At 38.0% G+C, this 24,550-nt stretch overlaps 1 protein-coding gene across 1 annotated transcript in view; it reads right to left on the bottom strand.

Annotated features, from left to right (window-relative positions):
- Positions 1-353: 353 nt before the first annotated feature.
- LOC131798346 (protocadherin Fat 4) overlaps positions 354-24,550 on the bottom strand; it is a 48,266-nt gene continuing 24,069 nt past the window's right edge. Inside the window, exons 28-71 of the mRNA XM_059115993.2 lie at positions 24,402-24,521; positions 23,857-23,944; positions 23,448-23,575; positions 23,019-23,240; positions 22,371-22,505; positions 21,678-21,858; positions 21,248-21,375; positions 20,638-20,847; positions 19,698-19,805; positions 19,187-19,306; positions 17,377-18,425; positions 16,768-16,941; positions 15,986-16,130; positions 15,752-15,859; positions 15,194-15,374; positions 14,907-15,092; positions 14,349-14,521; positions 14,035-14,191; positions 13,765-13,862; positions 13,234-13,374; positions 13,051-13,147; positions 12,367-12,635; positions 11,619-11,780; positions 11,302-11,482; positions 10,739-10,950; positions 10,363-10,542; positions 9,929-10,033; positions 9,165-9,279; positions 8,470-8,537; positions 8,154-8,369; positions 7,089-7,339; positions 6,796-6,914; positions 6,282-6,434; positions 5,921-6,016; positions 5,590-5,636; positions 5,077-5,295; positions 4,591-4,679; positions 3,814-3,972; positions 3,259-3,456; positions 2,988-3,053; positions 2,539-2,604; positions 2,279-2,350; positions 1,712-1,763; positions 354-1,366 (exon numbers count right to left, since the gene is read on the bottom strand). Coding sequence (XP_058971976.2) covers positions 1,226-1,366; positions 1,712-1,763; positions 2,279-2,350; positions 2,539-2,604; positions 2,988-3,053; positions 3,259-3,456; positions 3,814-3,972; positions 4,591-4,679; positions 5,077-5,295; positions 5,590-5,636; positions 5,921-6,016; positions 6,282-6,434; positions 6,796-6,914; positions 7,089-7,339; positions 8,154-8,369; positions 8,470-8,537; positions 9,165-9,279; positions 9,929-10,033; positions 10,363-10,542; positions 10,739-10,950; positions 11,302-11,482; positions 11,619-11,780; positions 12,367-12,635; positions 13,051-13,147; positions 13,234-13,374; positions 13,765-13,862; positions 14,035-14,191; positions 14,349-14,521; positions 14,907-15,092; positions 15,194-15,374; positions 15,752-15,859; positions 15,986-16,130; positions 16,768-16,941; positions 17,377-18,425; positions 19,187-19,306; positions 19,698-19,805; positions 20,638-20,847; positions 21,248-21,375; positions 21,678-21,858; positions 22,371-22,505; positions 23,019-23,240; positions 23,448-23,575; positions 23,857-23,944; positions 24,402-24,521 — 7,185 coding nt within the window. The 3' untranslated portion in view covers positions 354-1,225. The remainder of the gene's footprint in view (positions 1,367-1,711; positions 1,764-2,278; positions 2,351-2,538; positions 2,605-2,987; positions 3,054-3,258; positions 3,457-3,813; positions 3,973-4,590; positions 4,680-5,076; positions 5,296-5,589; positions 5,637-5,920; positions 6,017-6,281; positions 6,435-6,795; positions 6,915-7,088; positions 7,340-8,153; positions 8,370-8,469; positions 8,538-9,164; positions 9,280-9,928; positions 10,034-10,362; positions 10,543-10,738; positions 10,951-11,301; positions 11,483-11,618; positions 11,781-12,366; positions 12,636-13,050; positions 13,148-13,233; positions 13,375-13,764; positions 13,863-14,034; positions 14,192-14,348; positions 14,522-14,906; positions 15,093-15,193; positions 15,375-15,751; positions 15,860-15,985; positions 16,131-16,767; positions 16,942-17,376; positions 18,426-19,186; positions 19,307-19,697; positions 19,806-20,637; positions 20,848-21,247; positions 21,376-21,677; positions 21,859-22,370; positions 22,506-23,018; positions 23,241-23,447; positions 23,576-23,856; positions 23,945-24,401; positions 24,522-24,550) is intronic.

Below are 24,550 nucleotides of genomic sequence, written 5' to 3'. Positions count from 1 at the left end.
GGTGGACAAGTTTAACTTTACATTTAACTGAGGCAAATCCAACAAACCTTAATTAACCAAATTCGGCAATTTGATTTACGAGGCCCGACTTACACCGGTCGATCAAAGGAGTGCCACTGCATATTCGAACTAAACCAGTCAAGAGCAAAGACTGATTTTCCTCCACAATAACAACAATTGCCAGGCTGAAGCAATTGTTATCTCATTCAGTTTTCAACATCGAAACATGACATCATCACAAAAAAATTCTTCAATTCATATGTACATATATAGAAGAAAAGTATTTGCAGAGAGCTGCTTAAAGAGGTTAGGAATAGAGAAAGTAATTGTAAGAATAACAATTGGATATACATCATAATAAATTTAAGTCAAGGATAATGACCAAAAATTCAATCTTATTGGTTTAATAGTGCATTATTACCCTTAAATTGATAGTATCGAGAAGAATGTCATTTGGTCTTTCCAATTGCTTGCGGGACCTACCGCTAACAGGTCCTGATAAGGCTGATCGCGAGAAGGCAGGTCCTAATAAACCACTCTGAAGTCCCCCTGGAAAGTCCATGTGACAATAGGTAATATCAAATGAAAACCAAACGATCAGCGAGGAGCTCTGCGCCGATTCCCGGCGAGATTTTCACTCTGAATGTCAAGCTCAGTGAACGCGAAAATAAACCTTCCTTTAACTAGTTGCTCGAGTTGCTCGAACATGCCCATTTCCTGAAAATGATTGGCCGTAGACTTAAATCATCAGAGAAGAAGTGTGATGCAAATACAATATAGCTTTTTATCAAACATCAAAATAGTAAAGAAAATGAGATGAAAATTCGACTGTGCACATTCGAAGACACGTTTTGAAAGGCTCGTTGGAAACTGAAAACGCCCTCAGTGTTATTCATTTATAACAATGAGTTCCTTCCTCCTCATGCTGACAACTAAAGGGAACAGTTTAATCAAAATGTTCTCACAATTCAAGGCGAAAAACGCCTCACTAATGCATTCTAACATCCAAGTGGCCAGGAAAAAGGGTATACAACTCGCGTTTTTTAAATACATTTTGCCTATAGCACCTGCTCATTATTTTATGATTCTAGAAGCGCTAAAAAGTTGCATCAAGTAAGTTTGACAATAAGATAAGTCAGAAGAGACCGTTTTAGTCCATTCTCGCCGAAAAAATTTGAACTCAGTATTGTAATGATTCGTATTTCAAAGAAAGAGATGTATCCTGCTAGACTTTCGTAACCACCATGCCGTCAGCTGTTAGTTTCGATGAGTGGACGGAGCTTTCCTGGCTGATATCACTTCCGGCTGCACCGTGTTCTGATTCGCCGTCATCATCAAGGTAGGAGTCGATTTTAGAATTTGAATCCTAAAGAGTACAGAGAGAAGTTGTCAAAACTTCGCCTCGGGATTGGGACAAAGCGTCCCTGACATACTGCTAGAAGCAGCCGAATGGGTAGGAAATATCGCAAATTTTGAGCTTGCCTGAATAAGTTTAGATAGTATCAATTTTTCATGTGCATGCAACGAAGAGAAAACAGATGCCAGATATTCTGTTGGACGAAGAGAAAATGACGTTTCATTATTTTCTCAAGGTTGAACTCATTTTCGCATTAAATCTTTGCACCTTTAACTACAGGCGCAGTTATCACTTAATATTACAACATTATCTTTTTTATAGGTCAAGATACTAATTTTTGAGGGCATTTGTAACCTGTGATAAATAGCAGTCAGGCTCATCATCCCAAATTCTGTCTTCCAATGAGCTGTAAGAAAAAAAAGTGTCTGTTAATCCTAGAGACTATGGAGGGTTGTGCTGTTAAATGCCCCTTTCTGCAAAACTTTAAGAAATTTTGCCAAACCGCCAAACCTAAAAGGTCCCCATTGGTTCATGGCAACTTCTACCATAGAGAATATTAATTTTAAAAGATTAACTGTGTGTTGGAATATATACCGAATGTGAAAAGAAAATGGTAAATTACAGGTGAGTAAACACCGTGCACCGGTAAACAAGAAACAACGTAATGGATAAAACAGTAAAATAAAGGTACAAATATTTGCTTGAAAATCCGATACCAACATTGTAGTATCTCTACTTCGGGACAACTCTACTCAAGGAACACAAAGTTAGATCCTAATCAGTGCATTACGCTCCAAGCCCTCAGCATTTTTCACTCTCGTCTAAAAAGACCTCCATTCAAGGGAGAGTTTTTCAAGCCTGGAGAGTATAACCTAAATGAGGGTCACATTGCGTTAGTAAATTTCATTGTCAACAACTTACCGTCCTTTCTTAGTGAGCACATAATCTGAGCCGCTGTACATTCCTGGGTCGCTTCCATACGGATGAGACATCCTGCAACAAAAAACAAGTTCGTAATGAAAAAGTTAACGAATTCACAAAGATAAGCAAGGCAAGAAACATATTATATGCACCACTCAGTTAGTGAATGATTTTGTCCGGTAAGGACTAAAATTCAATCAGATATCGGAGAAAAGTACGATTTTAAGCAGTGGGTAAACGTTAATACAGCTTTATTATACCTGACAGAAGCTACACTCTTGTCTTCTATAGTTCCAATGACGTCATCATAATACGACCAGGAGCCACTGGAAGAAGAAAAAATATAGAAATAATTTTTATAATGCAAAGTATACCTGAACATGAGAAGGCCATGAGATTTTCATGGTTTGCAAGCTTGATGAAATAGGAGGACAAGGAACGTTTACACATAAATAAAGATACCTTTGTGATTATCACAAGTCTTAGTCCACCAAATAAAATTAAAGAGAAATACTGATAATTTATAAAAGATGGTAATCTTTATTCACTTTTTTCTAAGAAGAACTGAAAAGGAAAGCTTCCAGTTAAGGTAGTGAAATAATTGTTCAGTTGTTTTCCTGTTTCAGCGTGATTGCACATTCTTTAAACATAGTACCGATCGATGGCATGGTCGTATTGAAATATCAGGAGCTCCATTTAAAACACCTACTTGCGATTGGTGCTACCAAGCTTTCTTCGTGCTCTTGGCGAATTGTACATTTCACGTTTCTTTACTCTAAAAAAGAGACAACGTAGAGGATTATGATTCACTTTGAAAATTAAAATGGTTCTTAGGCTGGTATGCGTAAAAGAGTGAGCGTTGCTCCTCATGACGGAGACAATTAGGCATTAGAGAGTTACAATCATACTAAAGGAAACCTTAATTTTGCGTTTTCTTTCGACACTCAGTTGAAAATTGTAAATGCATTGAATATAGTTACCTGCAACGTGTCTTTACGGCAAAACACAGACCCAGTAACAACAGCAGCCCAACTACAGATCCAAGGATGATAAGTGCTAGTTCAGCGTTACCCAGGCCACTGTCCTCTGTTGGACGTTGTGTGGTGGAAACGATGGGAGCTCTGATTTTCCATCTGGCGTACAAGGTCTCCAACTGGTCAGTGTGCTTTTCAATAGTGCTGGAGTAGCAAAAACGTAATAACGTTTAACAATAGCCTATTTTTTTCGTTGTAAAAAGGAAATAGTTGTTCCTAATGTTTTGAGGTTTCTTTGGTAGTAAATGGATAAATAACAAGGAGGAACTTAAGAAAAACAGTAGGTAGCAGTTCAGCTTGGTGTAAATTGGCATAAACATTTGCAAGCTCTTTGAATTTCTACAAACTAAATTGAATTCGCAACCTTGCGATTACCTAAACATATTGTCTAACGTATGAAAAATTATTAAGAGAAAGCTAAGCATTAGTTGTCTCTCTTAAATTAAAAAAAAGGGGTTTTAGTAACCTATCTTTACATTACCATAATGGTGAAATATTTACCTGAGCACTTCATTGCTGGTCATGATGGTCTGAGTATTGAGGTCAACAGCGTGGAACAACACCTCAGAATTTGCGATCTGCTTACCCTCAGAGTTTTCCGAAAAAACTTTGAAAATCGCCTCTATATTCACCTCGGCCTCGGTTATGTTATTCAACACACTGAGGAAACAACACAAAAAAATTGATTATAATTAAATAAAATACAGGATTCATTATCTGTAAAAGACAGTCTATTGAACACAAGACGCAGTCCCCTTGATAAGAATAAGTAGGGCAGCCAATCTCAGTCTGAAATTTATTCAGTAGAAAAATATAGGTATGCTAGGTGATCAGGCCGAGAGGATGAAGATATTGAAATGAGTTTGCTGAGCCAATTAGGAAACGTTTTGAATCTCCTCGTTTCATGAACGGATTCACAGATCGGATCACATAAAAGACACTGTTGCTGTGGATAGGAACACAATTTAAATCTAATGAATAGAAGAGACAAAAGTGACGGAATAAAGACGAAAAAGAATTCACAAAGAAGGAAAGAAATGTGGGATAGAGGAATTGATGGAATTGTCCATGGATGTGTTTATAGATAATATGATAATTTCTAGGGCCTCTTCCACTAACGTTCGAAACAAAGCCGTGAAAACTGGAAATTTAAAACTTACGTCAAAGTAGATGTGGGATGTGCAACTTGCGACATGCGAATACAAATGCTTTATTGAGAATCATATTATAAAGCATTAAAAAGAGTAAAGAACTAATTTCAATCATGTAGTCTCTAACCTTATAAATTCCTCCTTATTTCTCTCGATAAGAGATGGGTCAACTTCAGCCTTGAGAGTTACGCGTTGCTCGTCAACAAGAACAAATATCTGTAAGACGTGTTATCGACCGTATAAATGATAGCTGCACGCATCAACAATTAATTCGATTATTTTACTTTCATATAAAATGTATATCTCATACCCAGCTGAATGTTTATGGAATAATTATGCTAACAACTCATGGACGAGTTCGATAACCCCATCAGCATTCTACTATCTTTTTCTTAGCTTGAGTTTAGTAACTAATTCTTTGTTCTTAATTTTGATCATTCTTTTTTACTTTTCAAAACCAATCAGCTTTCCATTAAACAACTTTAAATACAGACTTACATAGGTGGCATGTACAAGTGTTGATATGCTAACTATATGTTGGTGCGTGTGCATTCCTGAGTGTTTGCGTAGAAGTGCTAATTACATTGGTTGTAACCACCACAAAATAAAGTACCTGAACCGTGGCCTCTCCATCAGCCTCGTTTGTAGGAGGTTTGCCGTAGTTGTCATGAGCACTGACTTTAATTTCAAAACGTTCGCCCTTCTTCCCTTTAAAGTTGCTGGCTGTCGTTATAAATCCAGTGTCTTCGTCTATTTTGAAAAAGCCGCCATCATTTCCAGAGGATATTCTGTACTGCACCGCACTAAAATTACCCGCGTCTCTATCTGTAGCCTGAAATAATTATGAGAAAATTTATCGAAAATTCAACTTTGTACATGCTCATAGCATCAGTGCGAGTCCCTTTATTACAAAGATACGAGGTTGTTCGCGGTTTTTTCCAGGTCAAAGAAGGTTTAAATTTTATCGCATTCATGCCAAAGTCGTAAATGTGTCTCTATTCAAGAGCAGTAACTAATTCAAACACTTTCAGATGGTTTTAGAAAACTAAGATACCAGCTCAAAGATATTTTATTTTGCTGGCTGTTAGGATAAAATTTTATGTACAACATATTCTTCTTCTCATACCTTGACTTTCATGATGTACGAGTCAAAACCTGCAGCTTCTGCAATACCTGAAAAAACAGATATTGCTATTCATTTTCCCGATGTTTACTTTCGTATTAAATCATCAGGGCAAAAGTGGATTACCAAGAAAAAAATAAACATAAAATAAAACGAAGGAAATCAAACGAGGATACGTACAAGAATAACTTGCCCTTAGCCATGATTACATGGCTTACGATTTAATCGACCCCTGTGGGGGTAGGGGTAGGGGTAGAGTAGTATTCCTCACATAACAGAGTTATGTCCGCAGAGTATCATGATGATTTTATTCGGCCTGATTTGATGATCTTACCTCCAGTGAAGAGTGGTCTGATGAACCTAGGAGCGTTATCGTTGATATCAAGTATAGTTATGATGAGGGTTGAAATGTCATACAAATAACCTTCAGCTGAAACAAAAAGGAATATGAAAACGAGACCAAAAAAGATGGGGGTTTTTACTATGTTTTTATGGAACCTTTATCACCTTTAATCACAGAGAAAATTCGATGAGTTGCTTTCATGTGAGATACGTTTGCAAGCTGAAAGTCCTTGTTTTGAGGAAAACATTTGATCCTGAAAACTTACAACAGGATCTACAATTTTCCTTATGTTTAATTCATGTAGTAAAGAAAGAAACAAATATAGAGTACAATTCAAAACGACGATGCCTACCATCTACATTTCTCTGCCGCGGTCGACTGGTCTCATTGAAAGCCTTGGTTCTGTAATTATAGGCTCGAACCTCCAGCGTGTATGCAGAATGCCTTTCTCGATCCAGACCCTTGTTTACGAACACAGTACCACTGTTATCGATACGGAAGTCACCTAGACGATATTAAAAAAAAAAACACACAAAAATTTATAAATTCTGTGGTTCAATTTTTCATTATTTCGTTGCAAGATTCTAACACTAAGGTGAGCAAGGAAACAAACCAATTGCTGGAAAGAGCTCGGCATTGACCAAAGATAGTGAAACCAGTAAATCTTTCTCCTATTACCATTTAAAAGGTTTGGCCACGAACATTATGTAAAAAAATTCCTCGACATAGTGTTTTGAATTCTCTCAGTAATTGTTATGAAACGTTTATGGACAATTTTATTCATCCACTTGTACAAACTTGAAGCTGCAAAACAAAACTTAAACCAATTTACTACTCCAGGATAGATCGTAACTCTAGCGACTTACTCTGATCATCTCCTCGTGTTATCTTGTAAGTCATTTCGGCATTTGGTCCCATATCTTGGTCTGTGGCTCTGACCTTGATAACTGACCAACCGATAGAAGCCGTCTCAGACACTGACGCACTTAATGAAGGAAAGAAGGAAAAGGAAGCAGCATGACGTACCGAGTGAGAGAAACATTTCATTGGTTCTGTAATTTAACAAGTGAATGGTTTCTTTGTTATGGCTGGCCTTTCCGATAAGTGAGCGAGAGCGAGGACGGTTTCATTTTACACAAAAGTACACGTAAGTAAATACCTGTAAAACTTTTTTTCAAACTTCGGCTGATTGTCATTCACGTCATCAACGATGACATAAACAGGAACAACAGACGAGAGGGGCTGGGGTGATCCAAGGTCCTTTGCCTCTACAATAATCATAAACCGTCTGTATTCTTCTTCGTCGATGTTGTTTTTTAACGTCATTATTCCGGAATCTTGATTCATGCCAAACACGTTTGCAGTGATCTCATCATACAGAATTTTGTATAGTACACGACTGTTAGTACCCTAGGACAGAAAGTTTTAAAAAGTAACGTTTACATCGTAACGAAGATTAAAACCTATCCATAGCAATGTTTAAATTTTAATTTGAGTAATGTTCAAGAAAAATTTTCAATCAAATGAAAGAGCTGCAATTATCTACCATTTAAATCAGAATTGAAAAGTACAAACGTCAAACGTACAAGTAAAGTAATTTAGTTCATTCTAATTTTCTAATGTTCTTAACCTTAAATCATCGATATGGAGTATATAGAATAACGTTCCCCCTTAGAAATGTTCTCGTCTTTGATCTTGATTTATAGCGTGTCGAAAAAGAAACCCAATAAATCAACACTGAATCTCTTTACAAACACGAACAACTCTTGGACGCTTCAGTTTCTCAAGGGAACAGGTGTATACTGTAAAGTTCCTTTGACAAAATGACTCCATTTAATGGGTAAATCCACTCAAGGGACATTAACTTTAATCTCGACAGAAAAAAAAAAGCTACTAAATTGTGTCTTTTTCCTTCAGTTGAGTGACATCTCAATTGTAATTGTTTAGCCCCGAACGTGGTTTTTGATGGATTCTTCAATAATTACCTTTCTATCTGGTACCTTAATGGAACGGACACCTGTATACAGGGGACACTTTTTCTAGTACCGATTGGGTCCCATTGATGTGTAACCTTGTAAACTGGTACCTTAATCGAAAGCATACTTCTGTACAGGGGGCAATTTTTCTAGCGCTTTGCAGGACGAAATTTAAAACCAGGTCTGACAATCATAATTCTACATCAAGCAGACCTCTTCCTTTTAACTAGAGGTATAGCTGCACTAACCAGATCTTTATCTTGAGCGGACACTTTCACAATGGATGTTCCTGCCTTAGCTCCCTCGGAGATCGTCTCGTTGTAGCTAGGGACACTAAAACGAGGCGCTTCGTCATTGGTGTCCAGGACATTGACTCTCACTATTGTCTCACTGCTCAAGGGTGGACTGGATGCGACATTGGTTGCAGCCACTGAAAGATCGTAGTGCCTAATCCTCTCGCGGTCCTATATGAAACACACCAATTGATATCTGGATAGAATTCCAAAAAACAACGAAAAAATTAATCGAAATTATATTTTATGACTAGTAAATGAAAATTTTTACCAATGGCTTGTTAGTAAAGATTCTTCCGGTAGCTCCATTTATTTCAAAACAGTTGTCAGTGTCTCCCCCTGGTGAAGGAATAAAGTAAATCAGGATGTAGGAAATACAGATTTCATCCATAAATGGCATATTAGCGATAACAGCGCGAAGCACGATGGAGGTTTAGCTACGACCTGTCCAAAATTCTTTTTAATCCTTGAAAATTAACTGGTCATGTTATTAATAACAATAATGATAATGATAATAATAAACTTCATAGATGACACGTTAGGTGATTCTAATGATGAAACACTAATTTGCATCATGAGCAACGAGTAATTATCTATCGCGAAGATACAGATAAATAGAGATGAGAAGGCGGCTGCGCATGCGTATTTAAACAGCACTCTTTTGTTTCTCGCGTGTTTAATGAAGGTAATATTTTTAAGTGCCCTCCTGAAACACTTAAGAAAAGGAAAGCTCGAGTGAGACGATGAAGTGCACCATGATGCAGTAACATTCCTCTGTAGCGTATCGCACCCTGTCTGACAGTTACTGTTGATGCCTAGCAATTAAACTGAATGAACATGTAGATTGTAAGCAACTTATTGAACTAAAGCGTACCTAACTCTTCATAAACGACAATTTCCTCTCGAAAATGACAAGTACGAACTAAACTAGGATATGTAATATAAAAACCACTAACTGATTCGCACCAGTTATTGAATATGTTATTTCAGCATGTTTTCCGATGTCTTTGTCCTCAGCAAAAACCTTTCCTATCGTTGTATTCTCGAGTTCGTTTTCAGTTGCCGAGAAGGGTCCGAAAGTCTACAATAGGAAAAAAAAAACCAACGTCTCCATAGAAAACTAAAGTACATCATTATTTAATTGCGAAATTAAGTTAACAAGAGCAAAACGGCAATAATAATTATCAGACCGATTAGAATTTAATTTAGTTTGAAAGAAACCTAATTATGAAACAATGCATAAATTATTATCGATTCTTGAGTGACCTACTTCTACTGGACGGTAAAAGATAATGTGCCACTCACGATCCTTCTATTTTTATTATTACTTTTTCGTCTTAAAAGCAAACAAAATTATGGACACACAGGTTTCAAGATTCCGAACCCAAATATTGGGATTAGGGGAGAAAACAGACGTGTTTCCTCGCTTGACTATAAAACTATAAAGCCCGTGCACAGACTTAGGTGGCAATGGTGACGCCTTTTCACAAAGGTTTACGAAAGGCCTTCTACGAGCGACACTTCCTTATTGAGGCCACCCAAACTGCTTTTTCTGAATCTGAATTCTAGAGAGACATTCATCACAACTTGCAACACCACAAACTTATACAACAAAAGGTTAAAGGAAATAAAACCGAGGTGGAAGCAATCTAGGTAGACTAAACTTCTGTACAAAAGTCCCACACAACGGATCGGCTAAGAACAAGAAAAATGATTAGAAGTTAACTTACGGTAGTAAATAGCGGTGTGTTGTCATTCATATCAAGTATCTTCACCTCAACTGTACCGAAATCCATGTATGGAACCGTACCCTGGTCACGTGCCATGACGATGAGCTGAGGCAATGAATGCGATCGCTAAGTCTTAAAATCATCACAGTCTAACTGATTGATTGTATTTATTTGCAAAAGAAAAATTTCAGTAAAACAACCAAAAAGAATACCTCAAATGTATTTCTTTCATTTCCGAAATATTTCCGATTGAAAAGGCCATTCCATTTTATTCCCCCCAAAATCCCGCTTTACGTGCACATGAAAGGCACTCCTCGGTGTGGATGGCTTAGCCATTGACCCAGGCTTAAAATCCAAAAGCTTAAAAAGACATCACACCGGAAAGGCTTAACAACACCCAGACAAGCATCCTGGGATTAAAAAAGGTTACTTACTGAATACCAGTCCTTTTTCTCCCGGTCAAGCGCACCAGCGGTCGTTATAACTCCGGAAGTAGCGTTAATAACAAACTTCCCTTCTTCGCCATGCATGATGGCAAATTCCACTCTCCCATTCATCATAATGTCGTCATCAGTGGCATTGACGTCATACACAAACGACCCAGTGTTAACATTCTAAATAAGCCCAAGAGAAATTTCACCGCAGTTAATGAACGAAATTTAATCAATGTGATAATACGTTTACTCGCAAAACTTAGCCAACAGTATTGATAGTATTGATGTAAGACCCCCCACCGTCCATTCTTTATGATATACAATATGCTTCTTCTGTAACTTTTGGTGCTTATAACTTTACAAGTTATTTAATTACCTCGAAGACTGAGGCTTTGCTCTTCTTCGGTCTTATGACGGGTGAGTTGTCATTCACGTCAGTCAAAACAAATTCAACTTCGGATTGGTCGGTTTTCTTAGGTTCCCCACCATCCTCAGCGAGCACGCTAATTTTTAAGGAGTTGTTCGCCTCACGATCCAAGGGTTTTGCCACACTTATCTCTCCGGTAATTTCATGAATTGAAAAGAGTCCTTGAAATGAAAGTTAGAATCATTACTGGCTTGTCATTTTTAACCTTTAAGTTAATGAGTATTCATCACCGGGCTAAAACGTTTTGGAAGGCAATGATGTAATGGTAGGCGCGCTTCGTCTCCGACTCAGAACCCAAAGCCAGTCTCGGCTCAATTCTTAGCTATGTCATTGTTTTGCAGAAAAATGGTATGTGGAATCCAAATAATTTATCAGATTCTCTGCACTAGCTCTGAAGCTTAAAGCAATTAACTTGCATACTACAATATATATATGTGATAAGCAGTATCAAATTATGCGCTCATTTTGAAATAGAAACTTAAGTCTTCTCTCACAATGATAGGAGCAATTACCAGCTTCGTTTCCGGCTGTGATCATGTACCGCACGTTGCCATTTTTGCCTATGTCAGCATCATTTGCTCGCACGACTTGTACAACAGTGGCGACGGCTACGTTTTCTACCAACTTCCGCTCATACAAACGGCGAGTAAACTTCGGAAAATTGTCATTTACATCCAAGACTTGGACAAACACCTACGAAAATAACATATTCTGACGTTGGAACCCACCATTGACTTGAAAATCAAGGCCAGTGAGATTTAAATTTTCAGAGAAGATCATAATAATAACGTGTTTGTACGGATAAGAAAGCGATATAGGTGACCATTACCTCTGCTTCAGATGAAAGCCTATGGGCTCCATTATCAGTGGCCACAAGAGTTAACCGATAAAGGTCCTTTTTCTCTCGGTCCAGCGACTGAAGAAGCTTTAACTGTCCCGTTTCAGGAGAAATGAAAAATGTTCCCATGTCATCCTTGAGAGAATAGGTGATCTAGGATTTAAATAAAGAATAATAAGGGAATCGTAATGTGTCCACTCCGTGAGCTTGAAGATTATCGATTTTGACTGAAATGACATTTTCCAGGGTAAAGTCTCCCTTCCTGCCTGCATTGTTTGGATTCTTCCTAACCGCTAACTACATATTGACTGAAAGAGGATTAAATGCGGTTGCACATGCTATCAATTTTTCCAAAGGGCGGTACCAAATATATAGTGCAACAACCGCGGTCTCTTGAGAGTTACCTCACGAGCTGTGATATTTAATATTGCGCTGGTGATACGTGGCTCTCGACGGACAAACAACTGACATACTGAGCTACAAATTGTAATAAGAGGTGATTCAATGATAGAATGATAATCTCTGAGATTCGTCGTCAATCATATCATCAAGTGTTTGGCGAATTGCGAAGGTCTCCGATTTGAATCCGCGGGGCCTACTCTCTCGATCTAACTTCAGCGTAAATTTTCAAGATTATGGGTCTTTCTTTTCTAAGAATCAGAGGTTTATAAACACTGGTTAACTAAGCTCCACGAAAGGAAGAATGACCAGTGCTCTGGAACTGCAAGCCGCACGTCACCTTTGCGTTTGCTCCAGTATCTTCATCGGTAGCAGTAATCTGATCAAAGTATGAATTTACTCTAGTATCCTCTGACACACGCAAAGTATAAGAATTTTGTGAAAATTGAGGCTGATTGTCATTGAAGTCCGTGACGGTAATGTTCAGGAGAACATAGGACGTGAACTGTGGCTGACCGTGGTCTCTGGCAGAAATATTCAGCAAGTAAAATTTGTCCCCCATAGGTTCGTAGTCAAGACGACCGGAGGGACGAACTATGCCTGATGATTCTATTAAAAAAATAAAAACTTAAATAAATAGTAGTAGCAACAACATTTAAGGCGTCCTCTGTCTCTTCAAGTTACTTTAAGCTAAAATTCTTAGATTATTTAAGAACAAATTAAAAAACTACTACAACAACAACAAAACAATCAACAAGTGTGCAACAGAAGAATATCAAATTTAAGCGCACAATTTGCCAAATTGCCTTATATTTCTGTCAAAAAGTCCTGCAACGGCAAAGGCAACTTTTGTCGCATTTTTATCAGAATGCTGAAAGAGTGGCCTTGAAGATCTACAGAATAGAAAATTTATGCTCTAAGCGACGGCCGCGTGCAATTTTTCTAAAGGAAATTTTCAAAGAATTCAGTTGATGAAAACTCAAACTTCCCACCACTTTCACAAGAAATTAAGTTTTAATCTTACCTTCAATAATGAACTTGCCGCCCGCACCATCGACGATGTTGTAAGATACAGCAGCGTTGTTACCTTCGTCAGCGTCCAGAGCTGTGACTCTTATCACCTAACAAAACGGAAATAATTAGGTCAAAGTTACCTTGCACAACCTGAAATCACATGTTGTTAGTGCAGCTGTTCTTGATAACAAACCTGATATCCACCGAATGCGTTTTCAGGAACTAATGCAGTATATTCTGGTTGTGTGAATACTGGTGGATTATCGTTGGTATCTATCACTAGGACTTCAAGAGTTGTATTGCTTCTCATAGGAGGGCTGCCTTTGTCTTTGGCCTGAGAGGACAACAAAGTAAAAATCTATTACAACGCGTCATTTCTTGATGTCGTACTTCTCGTTGCATAATTAAGCACACGGGAGGCAGATGAGAATGCAGCCGTTGCTCATTAATTTTTTTTTTCATACATTTATATATTCATTTAATTATTCATTTGTCGGTCATAATTATACAGGTGTGTTCAATTTAGCTGAAGCTAGTAAAACTGAGGCCTTAAAGATTGACAGTAGTACTGAGGCTCTCTAAATTGTTCATCCGGTCTCGTTTCCACGCTAGAATCTTAACGTTAGAACCTTAAGCCTCCATAAGTTCTATTTAGCCCTTTCAAAGTTGCGAGCGTTCGACCATGTTTTCAAAGTCTTTCATAATCATCACCCTTCACTCTTACCTCCACAGTCAGTATATACTTTTCCTGCAATTCACGATCCAGGCTATATGAAGTACTAACATAACCAGTGTCTGGATCAATGATGAAAGGCAGAGTAACTAAAATTGAAAAAAAAATGTTCACTCAATAGACGTTATTTTAATCGATATCGTGATATTTTTGCATAATTGAATCAATTTGAATGAAATTGATTCCAAGGGATCCAAATAAACATTGGCACTGTATTGACCAAGAGGGTTTGACGACAGTGTTTTTAAGAGGCCAGGTTACCTTCGTCTTTCCCGGTTGACTCGCAGCCATAAAGTTCCAGTCTCATGCAAATCCTGACATTCCATGACTGAGGATGAACTCGCACGTAGCGCGCGTGAAATGGAGGAAGAACACGATTCGTGTTGGTACTATCACCATCTTTGTTGCCCTGAAAAACCTGCAGAGGAAACCATGATATCAGAAACGCTATGACCTTGAAAAACGTACTTGCACATGACGACTGTAAATCACTGTCTCAAGTTTAACAAGAAAACAAGTTGCATATGGTGTGAGGACGTTGTGGTAGCTGCTTTCTCTTTGAGTTTCTGTCTTACCTCTCTGTGAAATTCAAATGAGTTGCCATCCAAACTGAACAACAGTTTGTAAGTTTCAACGTAATCGTTGGATCCAGGCCTCCCCTGTGTGGCAACTTTTGTAACTTTTCGCATTCCTCGAAAGTCAATCTGCAGATATTGTTGCTTGTTATTCGTGGCTGCACACCAAGCCCCTGGAAAAAATTAGACAAACAAAGTATAGCTACCTCACTCAATTATTGTTGTCGACGTTGTTTCTGTTTTTTTTTTTCTTTTACCTTTTTAATAGGTTCGTGATACTAATACAGACTTTGAAGTAAACAAAGTTTACTTCTTATTATTAACATAGCCTCTCTGAGATTTTATTTTTATTTTTTCGGAACTAAACCCGAAAAGCCCTTGACTCATTCAACTCATCAAAGAGTTAAAAGATATCAACAATATCTAAAGTTTGTCAGTTGAGTGTGTATTCTTTGGCGCTCATTGATACTAAATTTGTTCCACATTCTCCTGTTTTTTTTCAATCACAAACGTGAAGAAATGCTACTGGTGAATAATCCTTATAAATAGTCTTATCACCTTTGTAAGATATCCCAAACTGGTTAAAAACTTTGTTATTAAGTCTCCCCAGTGTTGGTGAGTAATCCTCGTTAGGAAGAGTGTATGTACTCGTGGCTTGGGTGTCGCTGGCTTTGACTTCACCATTCTCCAGCCCCAAGGGAGTTTCGCAGTCTGAGTGAACCGAGATCATTGACTGCCCCGGGCCTGAAAATAATATGAAAGGACAATCACTCGCCGTAAAAAGGCACGTTCAGTACCACCCGAAGGTAAGTTATTAGTTTCTATCTGGTAAATGTCTGTCTTACCAATATTCGCATGGGTGATAGCGTACTCAAATACAGCGTTCTCCCCAACGTCACTATCAAGCGCTTCCACACGACAGACCCTTGTTCCGAGAGGGGCATCCTCCTTAACGGTCATTTTGTGAGGAGAAAGGAACTGGAAACGAGGAGCGTTGTCGTTTTCATCAGTCACATGGACGGTCACCTTAAAAGAGAAAGAAGCTTTAATACAAAGCTTACAGTAGGCCTAGACTTTGACATCTGGATCAAGATTTCTAGAGATCTAGTGTAATGCATAGCTTGATTCTCACGAAAATAGAGATATAGTACCACCTTTACACGGACGGCGACGAAAAAAAGCGAGGAAATTTATTTTATTCCCCTTTGAATGAGGTTTGATAACTTTGAATTATCTTCTCAAGCCATAACGATAGTCTAGAAGCTAGCTTATACCCTTTCTGTTACTAAACTAAGCCTGGACTCGAATGTAATGACTGGGAATATTCCGGTAGAGATAGCGGCTATCTAAGACTTAAAACACAAGTTATCTACCGTCTGTACGTCCCCTGATTGTTTTCTTACCGAAGTGTAGCCACTGAGCGGAGTGTGTCCGTTATCCATGGCTTGAACGGTGAACACAAAATCCGCTCGTACTTCTCTGTCTAAAATAACCAATGTTGAAATTTCACCCTGTAAGGAAGTTAGCAAATGCCATTTTTGTTAGATACAAAAATTTTCTCATACTTTCCATGTGTGTAAAGGATGGCTGATATCTCATTCTTCATTTGTATAGCGTAATAGAAAGAGTAGCCTTACCGTGCTTTGGTCAATCTGGAATTCGTCCTGTAAGGATACAATACTGTATGTAATGACCGCTCCTGGTCTGTGCTTTGAAACCATAATTTGCAAAATCGGGGTCCCCGGTGATTGGTTTTCCGTAACATTGACTACATAAGATGATCTACGAAATAAAATAAAAACCATCAAGTGATATTCACATTCAAACGCAGACTCACAACTACTTTGTTGATTAATTTTGATTTTTTTTTTAATCATTAAGTGCGTCGGTCACTGAGATATGAAATCCATCGGTCAGTCAGTAACTGGATTATCTTTCGTTTATCAGTCCGTCAGTCTACTATTTTAGAAGTCTAGTAAAAAAAACTGCTGCCTCGCTTAAATGGAGGGCAGGTTCTTGAGGTATCCCGGGAGCTTTTACCGTCGGTAGTCAGCCAGCAGATGGAATAATACTCCCGAGGCAGGCAAATTTCCCAAAACCAGCCATGAGCCCCCCATTCCAGGTACTCATCAACACTGATTTGATCAAAAGGGAAGAAGGAAACGTGTGGGTGGAAATTGAAAACAACCTCTACAGGACTGCTGAAAAAGCGGCTTCCAGACTGCTCGTAAACTCGAAGACCTTGCATGTGAGCCTGCATTTAAAAGATTTACCGCTGAACAGAAACACCCCCTAAGCTCGTTGCGTTTAACTTTCTGAAACTTTAAAATTGAATGATGTCTGTCAATAGGTGCAGTCAGTCCAAAGTTTAGTCGATCGATTCTGAAGTCGGTAAGTCAATGGCTTACAATGACTTCACCTGTTAAACACAGGACTGTCATCGCCTGCATCGACTATGTTCATCTCTACAGTGATATTGGACGACCGAGAAACTATTCCGTGATCACGTGCTACCACCTGGAAAATAAAGGAGCCATTGACGTCGATCACATCACGTCGAAGAAGATCGATACGATTGATTGGATTGTGAACCCTGAAAGGAAAAATGAACCTGAAATGTAGCTGGACCGTCAGGGAAGCTGGATGAAAAATAACATGTAATCCAATTTGAATCACATAAGATAAGCCCGAATATCATTAGTAATTCAGATAGCAACTGTGATCAGTTGGCTGTAGTTTGAATACCTTTGGACATCTCGGTACAGCTAAATTCTTTACGATACTTTTGGGAACTTTCTATGTGTCCCTAGAAATCTTTCGTTACTTTTGGGTATTAAAATATCATTTTCATTGCTTCAAGTGTACTCCATTTGATAATAGCGAGAAATGCATGATTAAATAAAATGATATGAGGTAAGATAAAATGAAAAAGTTATCATTTAATCAATGACTGCTTTCAAGGCCAATTACTGATATTGTATGTGAACGTTTCCGGGAAAAATTTTTAAAAAATATGTCTTCAACTCACTTTATAAACCCGTCTTCTGAGTCGATACTAAACAAGTCGTCCTTCGCATCAACAATGGTATATACAATACGGGCATTTTGATGGACATCCTTATCTTCTGCAACAATTGATAACACTATGGTACCAACTGGTGTCTTGTCAATAACGTCGGTCTTGTACCTCTCGCTTAGGAAATACGGAGAATTATCATTTGTGTCTGATATCACCACATTCACAGCTACACTTGATTCCAGACCTCCACCATCTTGAACACGTACGATGAATGAATATGTGTCCATAGTTTCTCGGTCCAGTTCCTTTGTGGTTGTCATGCTCCCTGTTTTGGGATCAATCTTAAACATAGGGTGGTTCATGGAGTAAGAAATATCAGAGTTTATTCCGTAATCTGGATCGTTGGCAGTAAGATTTACAAGCAAACTACCGACTGGAGACTCTTCTGAGATTGTAACTTTGTAGACCAATTTATCAAATCTCGGTATATTGTCGTTCACGTCTGACAAAGTGACAAAGACAGTACCAAATCCTTCTAGCGGGTAATAACTGCCATCTAAAGCTGAAACATTTAAAACATAGCCCTCTTTCATTTCTCGATCCAGATCGCCAATTACGCGAATAACCCCGTCGTCTCTTCCAATCTCAAATTTTCCATCTGCACCAGAAATCAATGAATAAGACACTTTTCCGTTAAGATTATGATCCGGATCTACAGCAAAAACCTTTGTCACTGAAAAACCAACTGGAGAATCCTCACTGATAGTTGCACTTTTCGTCTTGGGTTCAAATCTGGGAACGTTGTCGTTAGCGTCTATGACTTGTACCTTAACAGGCACGGATGACGCATGTCCAAAGCCTTTCTCATCTACAGCTACCACGTAAAAGGAGTAGTTTACAATCCTCTCATGGTCCAGTGTTGGTAGAGGAAATTTTCGCGTGGATATGATTCCTGTTATTGGATCAATGGCAAACTGATGTCTTTCGGAGCCATTAAGGTGATAGCGAATCTCTCCGTATTGACCTTCGTCGGGGTCTGTAGCCTTGATCTTTTGGTGCTGCGGAAAAATGCAAAATAATAAAGATGGATTTCAAAAATTGTAAGGAGTGTGGGACAAAACATCTGAATAACTTTTGTGATACGAGCCTAGTATTCTCTGATTTCACCTTCCGACTGCACAGGAGTAAATTCGTCACTGAATATGACCAAATGCGTCTTATTGGAACCAATAAGGTAATAGCCAAGCAAATATATTTCTTTTTTAATTTTATTATGCAATGCACTTAAATTATTTACAATACAATGTGGACATTACTTACAAGCCACAGCTACATATAATACAAAATTAGCAATACCTATAATACTATAAATACTAACAAATACTAGCGATACCAACACAACGTATTAATTAGCAATTGCAGCTTTTACGATTACAGTTACATTGTGCAGACATGTAAATGCGTCGGTATTGAAAAAAATACTCCCTTTATCCATTGGAGGCTGATTATGGGAACCTATTACAACATGAAGTGTTTATACATGCTCCTCAACTTATCAGGAAAACAAAAAACGGAATTTGAGGCGTTTAATAGCTTCCCGGTTTATGACAATGTTCTTCATGGAATTTAAATAAGTGAATGAAGTATAATTCAATTCTATCAATAGCTTGAACGCCAAACAGCCTCTAATTTTTTGTCAAGCAAAACCATAGTATTGAAAAATTCCAAACTTACAAATCTATCCTATAGGAAAAAGGTTTGTCGTGTACATGAACTCATTCCGCTTCAAAAAGTTGTCACGAGGTTTATCTGTACTAACCATGTTCACCGACGTCCCAGCAATGGAGTTTTCCATTATGTCTCCTGTATACATGGCTTGAGAAAACTTTGGTGTGTTGTCGTTCCTGTCTTGTACAGTTACAAACACTGTAGCAAAGGCCTGCGAAGAAACACAGGATTGAATCAAACAACTTCAAGAACATATACATTGCCATCAAAATAAATTTATAAATGAAATATGTAGACTAACATCACCCTTTGCATGATGAGTACCACTGAAAATATTTTAATTAAACGAGGAGAAAAATTCCATCGCTCTATGTAGCTGAGATGGTTATTGTAAGTAATAACGTCCCTTTGAGTAGATTTACAACCTGATTCGAATTTACTAATTGCTTAATGTTCGTGAACACGAAAGAACTTAATTAAAAAGCGAAAAAGGCAAAACAAGGAATAACGTTAAAATAAACACCAAATAATTTTGGCGGCAACACCCAAATTACTCTCGACACCTAGCTTAATAGTGCAGAATATCGTTACTTCAACATCACCTTTCTACTGAGTGGAACTCCTCCATCGGCTGCAGTCACAGTTAAAATGTAGTTATTCGTTTGCTCTCGATCAACATGACTTTTGACCTTAACCGTTCCGTAACTTTCCTACGAGAAAAGTGCAAGAACGAGAGCGTTTCGATAATCTAGGATAAAATGATTAAATCATCCTTATTTAATTTACCCTCGTATTTTTTAAGTATCTACTCACATAAAGTAAAAGATTCATCAGAAAAGAATAACCTCATTACCAAGGGTTACTAGTGAAAGTTTATTTATGTATATCCCACTTTCTTAGGCAGAAAATTAAGTCAATTCACACGACATGCCTTCAGCTTTTGTTGTTTGCTGATAAAAATAAAGGGGGTAAGTTTTCAAAAAAAAACTACGGTGCTGCGAAGGTGAGAGAGTATGGCAAGATAGTTTTAGTTTTATCAACTGAGTTGATCGTGTAAATTGGCCACCGTCAAGAGTTTCAAAGCAGACGTTTCGAGCGTTAGCCCTTCGTCGGAGCGAATGGAGGAATTGTGGGTTGTGTATGTGTTTATATGGAGAAAAAGAAGCTACGCTATTGGTGAGGAAATAGTAAAGAGAAAAACAAGAATAAATGAGTTGGATGAAAAGCAAGTGTCGATAAGTTGCTCTAGAGTTGTTCTCAATTGATAAAACCAAATAATATTGTTTGTTAATTCGTTGCTCTTCCTTTGTTTGATAGTGCGTTGGTTTTTTTCACTCTTCTATACCAACCCATTTCTTTACTTCACCTTCTCTATCCATTTCTTTCAGAGACAGGGAAATTTGTGCAATTTCAATCTATCAATCCAACTTTAAAACTGATCGCTTTCCACCACACTTGTCAAATCTTTCATAGAAAAACTACATAGATTCCCCTCTAAAATTTTGCCTCTTGTCACCCAAACACACATCGCTATTGGTGTACCTGTGTATCAACAGCAAATACAGAAAAAGGATCCCCTTCTGTGACACTGTAGGTAATCCGAGCATTTTGACCACTGTCAGCATCCTTTGCTGTTACATTTATCAACGGCGTTCCCATGGGCGAATTTTCGTACACAGACACGGTATAGTTTACCGGATCAAACACCGGGTCGTTATCGTTAATATCACCAACTTCGATGTATACCTGTGTCTGAAATGAGTAAAATGCATAACGATCTGGAAATGAATGCTCCACACAGTACTGTTAAAACGTATTGATCTAAAGACTCCCGAGCACAAAAAGCAAACACAATAAATGCGTAAATTAAGAATTTTTTGACGGTTTTATAAAAAGAAAAAATTTAGAATTATGTATAAAGTATTTTGAAAAATTGGAGATGACTAAATCGAATAAAAATGCCCTTTGTATGTGGACCTTTGGTGGCAACACTGATTTATAGATGCGCCCTTTTCTAGCTTCAGTGCTACAAAAAATTAACTAGAGTGCCATGTAGAGTGAAGCAAGGGAACAGGTGTGTTAAAAAAAATTAGCGCGTTTACTTAGGAAATGACTGAAGACTGGTGAAATATGCTAGAAAATCTGTACCTACCTTTGCAATTCGTGCAGGTTTCCCTTGATCCGACACACCAATAGTTAGAGTGTATGAAAATGTCTGTTGACGCTCAAGATTCTTACGAGTTTTGATCATGGCTGTCTGAGGATCCAGCGAGAAATCGCCTTTTAAAAAAAGGAAGGGTTCAATTATGTTATGTGTGTGATAGTTTCATTAGTACATGTTTCTCCTTTTGAAGTTGGCAAAGACTTTCCGTTAGTTAATCGAAACGTCAGTCAAACGTCAGTCATGTGCACAAGTCCTTCGTACGATGTGATAGACAATAAATATTAGATAGGGTAAATACCAGGAAAATCGGAGTTAAAAAATGATTGAAGATCTGTATTGGTTCAAAGACCGAAGAATTCAATTTTTGGAACTCATCGCATGCATCAACAACTACAAATTAGAAATAGTACGAACATACCTCCTGTGTTACCGGATATCAACTCGTATACAAGTTTTCCATTATTTCCAGCATCCGGGTCAATAGCCACTGCAGCAATGACGTCACTATCAGCTTTGGCTCCTTCCGATATCTTAACATTGTATCCATTGGGTGGGAAAAACGGTGTGTTGTCGTTTATATCCTCAATGAGCACACGTACCTGAAGAGGAGAGTTTCTAGTATCGATAAGCAAGCAAACAATTCTTTGTAATAATTAATTGTCTATAAGATATACAAAATCAACCATAGTTGAGCTCTTAGAATATTTTTTATTTAAACTTCGATTGTAAACTTACAGTCTGTGGATTAAAAGGTTTTCGAAAGTGAAGTGTGACTGTTGGTTTAGCGCTATAAAGAACTGTTGTCGATGATAGTGAAGGAATCATAGTCCCTCGAGTCAGATTTTCAAAACGCCTTTCTATATCAAAAAAAAATAATTTTATGTTTCATTATCCTTTTACACAACCTCACTGAGACAAAAAACTTCACAAAATAAAAGGGCTGAAGAAAATGTAGATGGAGGAAAAGGATCAGTTTTGATTACCATTAACGGCAAAACTACTAGGCACCGCAGAGCCATCAAAACGTTTATCAATAAATGCATGTACGAGGATCATGTAAATGTAATATAATTTTAAAGACCTCATAAACAAAGGAGCTTTGAGAAATTACCGTAGCAGTAGTTCGCTGTTTAGGTGAACCATGGTCAGTGGCATCAACCAATAACGTATAAACGCCTCTACCGTCCTCGTCGACTGCCACTCCAGGCGCCTCCCGGTCAAGGTCTTTGCTAGTCGTGATCACACCCTGAATAAACATAACAAACAGACCAACCTTCTTCCATATTCACATGTGAATAATGAGTGAAGATTAAACCTAATATTATTTATATCAAGAAAAATTCCAAGCTTCTATTAAATTCGATCAAGTGTTTACTTTTCACTGCGTTCAGATGTATCTGCTAAAGATAAAATAAAAGGAGAGACTGCTTAACGTAATCGTTGACGAAATCAGTTTGACCTTCCATTTTCACACAAACTTTAAAATAATGGCATGCAGACTCCAAGGGCGCAGATAGGGGGAAGAGCCTCTGACGGTGTAGGTGACTTTGGATTTTTCTTAATAGAAACACCTTAGTTTGATCCCCTAAGCAGCCTAGTCTAAAGGCTAAAGTCTCCTTTCCTGCTGGTAATATCTGGCCCTCGTAAAATATTTGACTAAACCTGCACAACTAAACTATTTGTTCGTACATGAACATGAACGTAAAACCTACACTTGCGTTGCAAATAAAAACAAATTTTATGGCTCCTATCATCTTACCGTATTTCCATCAATAAGAAAGACATCTCCCAGATTTCCTCCACTGATAGAATAAGTAATGTTTTTGTTGTCCCCAGCATCCAAGTCAGTAGCATTCACTTGTATCACGTATATCCCCGCCGTGTCGTTGCCCTCTGTAAGCACCGCCGTCATGACTGGTCGAACAAACTCTGGAGAGTTGTCGTTTATGTCAGTTACATGAACAATTACTTCCTTGCGACCCTAGTAAATGAAGAGGGCAAAAAGTTTTAAAACTGAATTTTTCGCGATTCTTTCATTGCAGTAGACTTTTTTCTGAAGTAAACATGGTCATTAAAAATTGTCAGTTGAAATGAGCCAAAACTTATAAATTTCATTACTGAAAGGAACTCAGTGGAGGTGCTTTTTCAGAGGAAAGTCAGAAAATTTTCAGTTAAATTTCTTCATCACCTGCTTGATTCCTGTGTCGGTTGCCACAGCAGTCATTCGATAAAGACTCTTTTCCTCTCTGTCAAGAGACGCTGGACCTGTCCTAATTTCACCGGTGTTTGCATCAACAATAAATTTACCATCTGATCCTGTCACGGTAAAATTATAACAAATCTTTATTAGTGTATCACAGTGCAACAATCAAATTAACGTTTAGTACGAGGTTATTTTGGATGATACCTTTGTTGCGTTCATCGCAAGCCATACACTTAGCCTAGAGTGTCCTAGAGATGCTTGGGTAATTTTATTCCTCAACGAATATACCAGAGCTTTAACCGGGTTTGACGCACAAAATTGACAAACTCATTGAGTAAGCAAACAAAAAAGTTGATTCTTTGCGCAGTGACCAAATCGGTAAGGCTAGCATTACCTTCAAGGCTATACGTCATTCTTGCATTGTCACCGAGATCCGCATCACTTGCCCGCACACGGAGAACAAACAGTCCACTAGGTGACATCTACCAAAGGAAAGGAAAATTAGAACCTCTGTGTGCGACACGAAAGAATTTGACAATAGCAAATGGAATAGGAGCAAACGACGATTTAGGCGCCGCTCTTCATAAATTTTTTTACTTCTCAGGTTCACAAAATTTCTCTAACACTAATTTCATCATTGTAACTGACTTCCTTGAATCTGCTCTGAAGAAAAACCCAAGTAAATTCCTGTAGCAACGCTCCGTGTGTAAGATTGCTTGTGTTAGGTTGTTTGAACGAAAATCGATATTTGTATTCATATGAATCTACTTCACATACAGTCTTCGATCAGATGAAAATCACAGAAGAATGAGAGCGAGTTTAAAATAGGAAAAGTTAATTAAAGACAAAGTAATCCTTATTTGAGCAATTGCGCTCTAACCGTCGTTTCAGATACTCAAACGTTGTAAAGAATCATGCAATCAGGTACTTGCCACTCACCTCCGGTACATATGCTGAATAGTGAACTGAGGAATTAAACTCAGGATTCCTATCATTTACATCTATGAGTCGAATGTCCAGCATCACGCTACTGTTGTGGAGACCGTCTGACACAAATATCTAAAACAAATGGAGAGAATTACAGTCAA

This window comes from Pocillopora verrucosa, chromosome 3 (assembly GCF_036669915.1).
Source record: "Pocillopora verrucosa isolate sample1 chromosome 3, ASM3666991v2, whole genome shotgun sequence".
Taxonomy (NCBI): Eukaryota; Metazoa; Cnidaria; class Anthozoa; order Scleractinia; family Pocilloporidae; genus Pocillopora; species Pocillopora verrucosa.
The sequence above is the reverse complement of the archived record's forward strand: the minus strand, read 5'-3'. Positions and strand labels throughout refer to the sequence as shown.